The following is an 11,144-nucleotide window of genomic DNA, read 5'->3' as shown; positions in this document are numbered from 1 at the left end:
TGTTGTCAGTGTTGCTCATTCATTTCGGAAATGAATGCAAACTGTAAAGTGGCTTGGCCACAGTGCTGACACGTCAGTGCATCGAAAAGCCACAAGTTTCTACAACAGTCGCATACATGCGAGAATATGACCACCGCAGTCTTTCTAGTTTCAAGAATCACAGACAGAGCCAAGCACACAAGCACGGCCAGCACAGACTCAAATCTGATCACCCATCTGGCCATCCTACATATCCAGTGATGTTGGGGGCTACATACATAGTGATGAACTAGAGTTAAATGCAGTATTTATTATGTTCTAGCTGAACTTTTTCTTTACCGCTTTTTCCACAAGGACTAATTTTGCCATCACAACCACCCGCTCAAATTATAATTGTCTTAATAATTGTAACGGCAAGAAGAAAGAATAAATTCAGCACCTGTCTCACAAAAGTCATAATTTGAGGGTTACATTAAAAAAGGATTGTGTATGTGTCTTGTGTAGGTACTTCTAGGTGTCAGTCATGCCTCTGTAAACAAATTACTGTGATTTAGCTCACAGAGTTTCAGTGCTGATGTCCACCCTGCATACAGAGTGGAGAGATACTCTTGATGTGATAGAGAACAGAAGCATCACACGAGCCTTCGGTTCAGTCAAGGTCTGTGGGCTAAGGTGGAGACCACAGGTATTATGGTTGGTAACCTGCTGTTAGCTCTAACCAGGTAGTTTCTGTTAATTTATTTCATAGTGTCTGTTTTAACTTTTGCATTGTTATGCAAAAATAATATATACGCCTATGTTAAATTTTGTGACTGTTCTGCCCTTTTGTGCATTTCAAAAACAATTACATGAACTGTCTGTTGGTTTGTTTCATTTCTTTCCAGCACTCTAGTAAACCATGATAATAGTTGTGTTTGATGGATAATGCAGAAATGATCAAGCCTGGTCATATTAGCTTTGCTTCTGTGGGTAGTTGGGGATGGGTTTGTGTGGGGGTGAGGGTCCCCAAATAAAATTCTGCTTAAAAGACCCATAAAATTTTGGGCCAACTCTGGTGGTGATGAATGCTGAGTGGATGGGCACCTGTTTTTGCCTAGAACCCCAATAAACTCTAGAATCACCAGTGTAAAGAACCGTCATGCACTTGACCCTCTGACAGTCCCACAGCTGTGGGGGGTGTTTCACAGTCTGTGATCAGTCTCACTGCCTCTGGTTCCGATCTCGGCTTTTCATCCCTAAAAATCGATCACACATCGTGAAGGTACTTTTACAGATCGCTCACCTTAGTTTATAAAATTCCTGTAAAACTAGTGCAGTAAATTGGTTTATGTGCACTTAGTCTTGTTCAGACGGTGAATCTGGAGCTTGAGGCTCATTCATGGTTCGGCCACAGCCCTGTAGATTTCAGACTGGCTGAATCTCCCAATAGAAAAGCCTGGAATCATCTCAGTAAGCCAACATGCTCCTCCTGCCTCCCCCTCCTCCCCCTCTGTGTGGCACTGATCACCCCTTATACTGGAGGCAGCGCTGCCCTCTGCACGCCGCACAACCAGGCGGATGTACCGATGGCTCGTACTGTATTTCTGGTGACTTTCACGTGATGTTATTGTGTGTTGCGGGCTGTTTGCCAACCTCTCGCCTTCTACCCGGCCGTGTGCATGAGCGGACTGGCAGGAGGTAGATGTGTGACAGCAGCAGATCCGTGCGCGCCGGTTTGGTGCAGGCGGCGAAGGCGCTCTGAAAACCTCCATCTCTGCCTGAGAGAGAGTCGACTGGTAAGTTGAGTTTTCCATCTGACGTTGAGCCAGTTTATCGGCATTATGAGGACCTCATATAAGATGCCTACTAATTCACCTTAAAGCCTTGACTTATTTTTTTTAAAAATGGGTTTTCCGGGCAGGTTTATGTCCAGCTTTTTAGTTTTGTGATGTAAGCTGAGTGAAACTGGAGAAGCGAGCGCGCCTGCCAGGAAAGCAAACGTGTCGCTGACACTTCCATCAGGCATTTTCTACTTACTAATATTCTCTATTTCCGACAGCCCAACTTGTCACAACGCAAGCACATCTCCGCGTCACGCGCACGCGAACGGGCATAGGAACGTGCGCAGAGGAGCGGTCCTCATTCACGGCTCGTTCTTGAATTATTAAACTTGAGGAGTCATTCACTTCAAACTCCACATTCTAGACTCGTACTGGTTGCTAAAAACGAAAAATAACGAGACATGGCTAATTATAAAAGTTTAAAGTAGTAATCTATCTGCTTGTCATGTTCCCAACTGGTAAAAATGTGTGTAAAATGTCGTAAAATACTGAATAAAAGCTTCTAATTATTTTTTTTAAAGAAATCTGAAAATTTAATGATTTCTAGTTTACTATCAAAGGTGATAAGGAAAAGCAAGAACAATTCACATTTTAAAAAAGCTGAAATTAGTACATTTTTGATATATTTGAAAACAAATAGGAAGAGTTGCTGGTTAATTTTGGCAGTGTTTGACATTACCAGCTTGTGGAATCAATCAAGGATAATAAAAGGTTAAGTCTGTGTCAGTCTGTCATTTTTTTCCCATTGTGTAGAAGTAGAGTCCATTTATCTGTCTCGTGTGTCTGCTACGGTGAGTAATCTCTAAAAGCGACACTAAGTGTTTCATTTAAAGACAAATTTGTGGAAAACATCTCAAAGGAAAGGGAGGAGGCATCCTGTCTCTTACTACATGACATGTGACCATCTGTGGCCATCAGTGATTTTCCCCTTGGTGCGACATATTGAGGTGTGACATTGTGGATCTGGGTGGTGCTGCTGCAGCAGGAAGGTGCCAGAGCCGAACTCTCATGTGGCATTTGTCCCTCTGTTTCGAAACTTTCCCTCCTCTGAACCAACAGCAGCTACTGTGTGCATTGTTTGTGCTGGAATCCAGCTGCATTGGAGAGATTTGAGAGGCCATGCCCTTCCTTGCTTGCCCAAAAAGACCGTCCCTGTCATTGCTGCTCATTCTCCCCAGATCATTATTGAGTCTGTGCCGAGACACTTTCAGACATCACTCAACCTGAGCAGACTGCCTCTTTTATTGAGAAACCGCAGCCGTCTCTGGCTATTTCAGTTATCTCGTTTCGGTCAGGAAGTTCAGTTCTATCAAGGTTTCACTCAAGGTTTCACTCGTTAGTGTCGTGAGGACGAGGTTGCCAGCGGGTCCGCCACTCTAATTTTCCTGCAGGTGGGTCACGTTTCCAATTTGTGTTAGCGAAGGTGGAACCGGACCCCTGAGGAATCTCCCCAGCGAGAGAGCAGCGTCACAAGATTTGTGAGGTGGCACCAACTGTTGACAGATTCATCTGAGTGATTGAGAGAGGGGATGTTTCTGAAACATAAAGGAGATCAGAAGAAGAAAACTCGAAATTTAGGTGATTTGAGGGAAATGTCTCATTGGGATTTCTCAGAAAGATTTTTTTTTCACAAATCAGTTTTAAGAATTTAATGGTCTAAAACACAACCATAAAAGACACCGTCGAAATAGTTGTAGCCTATTGAGAAATTAAAAATGTGATTGCCTCCAATGTGGATTTATTATTTTTGTTAATAGGTTTAGAATAATTGGCTTGGAGAATTGACTATTATAGTAATGAGGCTATAATAATGAAAATGTATATAATAAAACAACTTCAATTTGGTCTTTTGTAAAGTTCAGCACTAATTTGTAGTAGAGTAAAAGTTGGAATGCTGTCCTTTAAATCCTCAGAGTAAATTTGACTGACAGTGAGCTGCAGCATTTCCAACGTACAGTAGAGTTTTCAGTGACGACAGCCTGTGCATAATTCTCCCTCCTCCGCTTCTGCCCTGCCAGGGGTATAAATAACCATGTGGATGAAGCAAATCTCAGCACAGCCCAGCGCTGTGGTTCATCAGCACTTTGGAGAGGGCCTGGGCTTATTTGGTTTTCTTATTTTCTTCTTTTCCCCATTGATGTGGCTACCGCTGTTGCACTGTTGGTTACTTGGTTGCCCAGCAACTCACTTTGTGTTATCTCTGTCTGTGAATTATTGCATCAGCTGTGCAATACATAGAGACTCACGACAAGGCATCTGCTCGCAGGTCAGGCTTAGCTTTTGTTATTTTAGAAAAATGTCACTGGAGATGTTACACTCAGACTGATGTGGGTGAGATTAGGGACTGGGATAACTTTAATAGTGGAGAATCATCTGATTTTTATTTTGAAAGTTCATCTATTCAACCCTTCCTGTTTCATCTTTCTCTAAGCAGTTTTTTTCCCTATCAGCTTCATCGCAAATGAGTCTCTTGTCCCACATTTGGTGTAAGGTGTGGGACTTGAACTGGTGGAGAACCCCTTCATGTGCTTTACAGAGAAGAATTGATTTCAGTTCAGGTTTATTTATATAGTGCCAATTCACAATAACAGTTGCCTCAAGGCATTTTATACTGTAAGTTAAAGATCCGACAATAATACTATGAGCTAGCAATCTGCGAGGGTGTGAAGGAAAAACTCCCTTTTAGCAGAAAGAACCCAGAGGAACCAGACTCAGGGAGGTGCAGCCATCCACTGCGACTAGTTGCAGGTCGAGGCAAAAAGAGAAAAGAAAAAGACTATAGGAAATGGGGAAAGCACACAATAAGGAAGAAAAGGCAAACATTTTATGACATGTTTCAATGGTATATAAACAGGTAGAGCACAAATAGAAGTGATTGAAGAAGAAGTACTTAGTGCATGAAGTCCCACAGGAATTTGAGCCTATGACGGCATAACTAAGGGAGGGTTCACAGTCACCTGATCCAGCCCTATTAGTTTTAAGCTTAATTTTCAAAGTAGAGAGGGTGTCTGTCTCCCAAACTGAGAACTGGTTCCACAGGAGAGAGGTGTAATAGCTGAAGGCTCTGCCTCCCATTCAACTTTTAGAAACTGTTCGAACCACAAGTAAGCCAGCAATGCATTGTTAGGATAGCCTTGTACTATGAGGTCTTTTAAGATACGACAGAGCCTGATGGTTCAAGACTTTGTATGTAAGGGGAAGGTAGTTCGTCTTGTAACCGGAAGGTTGCCGGTTCGAGCCCCGGCTCGGACAGTCTCGGTTGTTGTGTCCTTGGGCAAGACACTTCACCCGTTTGCCTATTGGTGGTGGCCAGAGGGGCCGACGGCGCAACATGGCAGCCTCGCTTCTGTCAGTCTGCCCCAGGGCAGCTGTGGCTACAACTGTAGCTGCCTCCACCAGTGTGTGAAAGTGAGAGTGAATGAATAATGGAATTGTAAAGCGCTTTGAGCGCCCCAAAAAGTGCTATATAAATGCAATTCATTATTATTATTATTAAGACCCTGTCCCACTTTCTTTTTTAAGGCCCAGTGTATGCTGATCTGGTATACCTTCAAAAACTTTGTAAAAGAATAATTACTAGTTTGTATCCATGTCCTCCAGACTCATATTTAGTGAAGATGGATTAGCTGATCACCAAAGAGTCAGTTCAGTCATGTTGGTTAGCTTTAGTCCAGGCTCTTCAGTAATGAAAAGTTTTTGAAATTATGGTGTCAAAGTGATGTTGACCTTTTCACTTTGTGCGTGTCGTCATCTTTATGTTTCAGAGTGATTGAGTTTTGGCCAGAAATTTGAATTACAAGGTCACAGTGGCATTTGACTATCAAAATACAATATAGTTCTTTTAGAGTCCAAATGATTTTGCTCAAAATATAAGGTTTAAGAGATATTGAGGTCGTTAGGGTCCATACATACATACATACATACATACATACATTTTTTTTAACGTGGAAATGAGCAGTGATTGTTTGAGTTAGCAGCAACAACAAAACACATCGTCTGTCATTCAGTTCATAGACTGACTACTCCTCACTGATCGTTACACAGGGAGGTGTGCCTGAGTTTGAGCTACAATATCAATCTTTCTGCAAAAATGACAGTAAAGCACTATGAAGAGTCGCTAAAGGTGAAGTGAACTGAACAATGAAGATAACTCATTTGGGAGAGTCTGTTTCAGAAATCTTTATTGTTCTGTGGTTCTGCTGCTTGTGACGTCTCTGAGACCTGTTCAGCTCTAAAATCCTCCTCAGCTAGTTACTTTTTCACATTGTAATATAAAACTTTTGATTTAGGTTTACCATCCATTTTGACTGAAGGACCCACCACTCATTATTGAATGATTAAAACCACGAAGACCCCATTAACAAATGAAGTGATTGCATGATTAAAATTGACTAAAAAAAGTAAATTGTGGCTCATTTTTGGCTGCAGTTGGTCTGTGGTACTTTAACTGATTTTCCTTATTAGTTAATCTTCAATTATTGGTATTTAGAGCTGCCTAGGTGCCCAACCCAGCAATTCAAAAACCAAAAATCTATTAATTTACTGTCACATCAGGTGAGGTAAATCACTGCTAGTACTTATTATGCACTTGATGCTCCTGCAGGAAACTTGTTCACACTCTGATGTTGTGATTTTGAGACTGCTCTACAGTGAGAAACATATTTGTTGTTTTATCACAAGTGGTGGCGCTGTGGATGAAGGTGCAGCAGGTTTATGGCAACCATTTCACAGCAATGTCCATGGTGGATGGCAACCAGGAACACAGAGAGATGATTGCATTATTTTAGTTTATCCTTTCGTTCCTTTTTTCCTTTTCTTTTTTTTTTAAAGGGAAGCAGGCCATGCTGGGATATCAAAGCTGTGAGCAATACAAGGAAAGGCTTTTCTAGCCTTTGGGGAGATTAGCTGCTCCATGACTTACTGATTTTCTATGCAAGCTTTAGGCAATAAAATCATTAACAATCTTGCAGGCAGAGAGAAACTTGTTGGGAAAAATAAAAGATATGACTAATATTATTTATATTATGGGTTTTAAAGTGCTCCTTTTATGTTGATTTACAGCTAAATGCTTTTGTTCTTTGACTTCCAGAGTTGAGTAAAAGTTAAAAAGAATTTAAGGGAACACTTAAATCACACATCAGCTCTTGGATGAATGAACTGTTCCAGTTGAAAATCTTTACTGACATACACTGTGTAATTTGTTGAGAACAAAGTGACATAAAAATGGTGAGCAGACATCAAACTCATTATTCTTCTGTGGGCTGGATTCAAAATCACAGCAGAAATCAAGGTTAGGTTTGTTTGAAGTGTTTTTTATGGTATCCCTTTGTGCACCAACTCAAAACATCCTCTGCCTGAAACAAGTCATTTTAACTGCTTTCCGTTTAACCTCAGTGTAATAGAAATAATAATAATATCAAAACTTATTTCTTAACAAATCATTATTATTTGTATGCCTACATTTTCCCTTTCTATTACATTACATTTTCAATCATGTTGTTTTGTAAAATGAAAATCTACTTTTCTTGCAGCCTGCAGCTTTTATGGAAGTATATTCCACATTAGTACTCAACAGTGTATTTACCAACCTTTGATTATGTTAACACTTAGTTTTCAATAATTTAAGGTAAAAATTTGTGTTGTATTTATATCAAAACAAAACAAAAAAAAATAACCAGTATAAAATCATTGAAACAAACACAAAGCAAGGCAGCCCAGAAATGTCATCGCTACAGTATGTCCTGGGTCTGCCCCAACCTCCTCCTAGTAGGACATGGCTGAAACCCCATAAAAATAACATCTGCCTGATCCACCTCAGGTGGCATCTGCAACACTGCTGGACCAATCTGTCTGTCAATCTCCCGCTCCACCCTCCCCTCACTCGTGAACGAGACCCCAAGTTACTTGAACTTCTTGCTAGCGTGGAGCGGGAACTCTACCCTCTCCTGGCTGAGAACCATGTCTTCAGGTGCTCCTCCCAATCACTTTACCAAGTTCATGCTTTGATGAAGTCAAGAGAATTACCTAATGGAATTTGGAAAAAAAGAAACAAATTGATTGACAAAGTCATAAAATTGGGAACAATTAAAAACAAAACAATAATAATAACATCTGTGAGATATGACAAAATACACCTCTGGGGGTCTACATGAACCCCAGTCAGTAGAATGAGGGTTAAGGCTGTCCTCCTTTAACCTGACTTCCTTGTGATTGGCTGCGTCTTAGAAACGATAGGATTAAACAGCAGATTCCCTGTTCACAGTCAGAGCTGTGTGCATGAGATGACCATGTTAAGAAACATTTTATGAACACTCTCTTTGACATCATACAGAGCCAAGAGTAGGAAAAGAAATGAAGACAAAGTGAAGCATCCGCTCATCAAAGGGGGGGAACGAGGGATTAGGATTTGATTTACCTTGCAACCCTTTTGTGCATTGAAAGCTGCGATCACAATTTAATTGCACCTTCCGCACTCATGTTTTTGATTAGAATTTAATTCATAAGAAGAATCCCAGTCTGCAAGGTGACGGCACACAGCAGTGTTTTTGCCATGCGTCTTGTTAACCAGACCGCACTAGAAATGAAGGAGAAAGACCTGCCAGCCTAGACTGGTGCAGGATGTGTGGATGACGCACGACAAGTGCAACAGTGTGTGAAGCTCAGCCCGGAGCTGTGGGTTCTCCGCTGATAGTCTAAGCATTGCCACAGGTGTTTCCATCAGTTGAGCACATACAGTAGTATATGTCATATTAGAGTTTCCATAATATAATTTTCCTTGTATGTGCTGTACTCTCAAAGAGAGTAGAGGTAATTTTCCTTTTAGGAAAAAAAAAAAAGAGAAAAGAAAATGAAATTAGGGTGGCAAATCGTGTGTTTAAATGAAGTTTGGTATGATCATACAGTATGTGTGATTAGCTTCCACCCTGCTGTTTGGTGCAGTGGAGAAATGACATTAACGGCAGGAATAGCCAGAGAGACGAGATGTAATCTGTATGTGGGAGCCGTGGATGGATGAACATGAGATGAGGTGAGTGTTTGCCTGCGGGACGTCTGCGCTCACATGGCAGAGCGAGGCTCGTCTCAGCGTGCGGCCATTCGACCTGAATGTTGAGACACGTACAGTAGAGTGACTGGTCTCTGCGGCGTGGCGGATTCTTGAAAACCCCTCTCGTATAATTTTGTGACGTGAAGCCGGGGGGCTGCGGGCTCACAGCTTCGTATTTTTAAATGAGTTCAAACTATTTTGACTGTAACAGCTTTTTTGTCTGGGTTTTTAAAGTTTGAAGACGCACTCTTACAAAAGCATTTCCTTTTTTCCCCTCTCTCTTTTTATCCAAACCATTTCATGGATTCGCAGCACTCTGCCCTCCAAAAGAAGGATCTTAGTGCCCTTGTTTTGTAGTGTTTTCAAACAGCAGTCACGTTACTCATCCTTGAAGTGTTTTTATGTTTGTCAGCCTGCACTGAAATAGAAAAATGTTTAATTTAGATAAAAGCTAAGTCTGCTTTTGTATTTCAGGAGCTGTCTGGCTGGTGCCGCTGCTCTACTATGCCTCTGAGCTCATGAAGATTTTGTAAAGGAAAAAAGAAAATCCATTCCTGTTAAAGCCCGCTTGTTTTCTCAATGGCTTCCCGCAGCCAAGGCTTCTTCCACCATCATCATCACCACCACCATCGCAACTCCATGGTGCCTGCGACGGTACCGAGGCTGCTGCCCGAAAATGGCAGCCTGCTGGGAGGCATCGCACAAATCACCCCCAACCTCTTCCTCAGCAGAGGAAACGTGGCTTCCAACCGCAGCCTGCTGCTGTCTAAAGGCATCACCTGTGTGGTCAATGCCACCATTGAGCTCCCCAACTTTAACTGGCCTCACATGGAATATGTAAAGGTCCCACTGGCAGATATGCCCCACTCCCCCATCTCCTTGTACTTCGACAGCGTGGCCGATAAGATCCACAGTGTGGGACGTAAGCGAGGGGCGGTGTTGGTGCACTGTGCAGCGGGAGTGAGCCGCTCCGCTTCTCTGTGTCTGGCGTATCTCATGAAGTACCACCGTGTGTCTCTGGCCGAGGCCCACGCCTGGGTCAAAGCCCGCCGCCCCGTCATTAGGCCCAACGGTGGCTTCTGGCGCCAGCTAATCGAGTACGAGAGGAAGCTGTTCGGCAGAAACTCTGTTAAGATGGTGCAGACACCCTACGGGGTCATACCTGATGTTTATGAGAGGGACCGCAGGAGCCTCGCTCCATACTGGGGCCTGTGAGAGAGGCAGTGCCGACTGTTCAGTGGGGGATCGAGGATGAAAGTGAAGCCCTTTTGCCCTTCTGGACTGGAGGTTCCTACCTGCTCTGGACAGAGGAAGAGAAAATGCACAAGTGTGCGTGTGTGTGAAGCTTAATTAATGAGTGATGGTGCTTTTGGACAGAGGGAGTTCAATCAAACACTGGCCGTTGATGGTGCTGCTGTTGATCCAACCAATTTTCTCCAGTTAAGTCTTTAAGTGGGAGAAAGGGGACTTAAAACCCAGAATCCTTCGGACCAGAGGATTGGATGGGACCACAATGATGTCAGACACCAAAACAAGATAAAACTTTGAGTTGAAGTCAGTGCCGTCCTTCTCTGGGTCTGTCTTTCCAGCTCCAGCGGATGATAGAGGTGTTCAAACAGTGATGTGACTGAAGTTCTGTTCCTGACGTGATGTCATGTGGTGGTATTGTGCCAGTTTTGCAGTAATCCTTAGTGTGAAGGGCAGCAGCATGCTCTTAATTTATGGTAGCATTAAAGATAAGTGTACAGAAAAAAATATAGGGAAATTATTCTATTGGAATGTAATGATAGTGAGGGGGAAAAAAGCTTATGATGCATTTTAACTGAATGAGAATCAAAGATGTTATAGCAACCTTTTTAAGGTGAAATTTGAAAAGATGTAAGCTAGGAATCGAGGTTTAGGGAAAGCTCCTGTGTAACACAGGGTTGACTGTTCCATCCTCTGACCACACTATGTTATTGTAGTGCTATTTGATGCTATATTAAAGAAAATATCTGCTGCCTCAATAGAAGTGGTAGCTCTATGAAGTCTGTTTTCCATCCCACAGTTTTTGCCTTTTATCCAAATTCGGGTAAGGCTGCAAAAAGATCAGCACAGCACAGAAAAGACATTTTATTTTCTGTCTGGAAACTGGTCCACCTCTGTGGTGTAGCGCTCTTTTGAAGATCAGTAGGCTGAAGATCTTTCTTTTTTTTTTTTTTTGCTATCATCTGCAGGGTGAAATTTAAACTTTTTTTGCACGCTCTAGCCACACTTCAGAAATACTGGTTGTAGGTCTGAGACATGCTGCAGTAAATCAT

At 42.3% G+C, this 11,144-nt stretch overlaps 1 protein-coding gene across 1 annotated transcript; it reads left to right on the top strand.

The window, feature by feature from the left end:
* The first annotated feature begins 1,375 nt into the window (after positions 1 to 1,375).
* dusp14 (dual specificity phosphatase 14) lies at positions 1,376 to 10,850 on the top strand. The gene is made up of 2 exons (XM_005932063.3): positions 1,376 to 1,754; positions 9,319 to 10,850. Exon 2 carries the CDS (start codon positions 9,424 to 9,426, stop codon positions 10,057 to 10,059), a length of 636 nt encoding a protein of 211 aa, XP_005932125.1. The 5' UTR covers positions 1,376 to 1,754; positions 9,319 to 9,423; the 3' UTR covers positions 10,060 to 10,850.
* Positions 10,851 to 11,144: the final 294 nt, after the last annotated feature.

This window comes from Haplochromis burtoni, unplaced genomic scaffold (assembly GCF_018398535.1).
Source record: "Haplochromis burtoni strain Fernald_Lab_line unplaced genomic scaffold, NCSU_Asbu1 Contig_144, whole genome shotgun sequence".
NCBI classification, from domain to species: domain Eukaryota; kingdom Metazoa; phylum Chordata; class Actinopteri; order Cichliformes; family Cichlidae; genus Haplochromis; species Haplochromis burtoni.
Note: the sequence above shows the minus strand (reverse complement) of the source record. Positions and strands in the feature narration are given on the sequence as shown.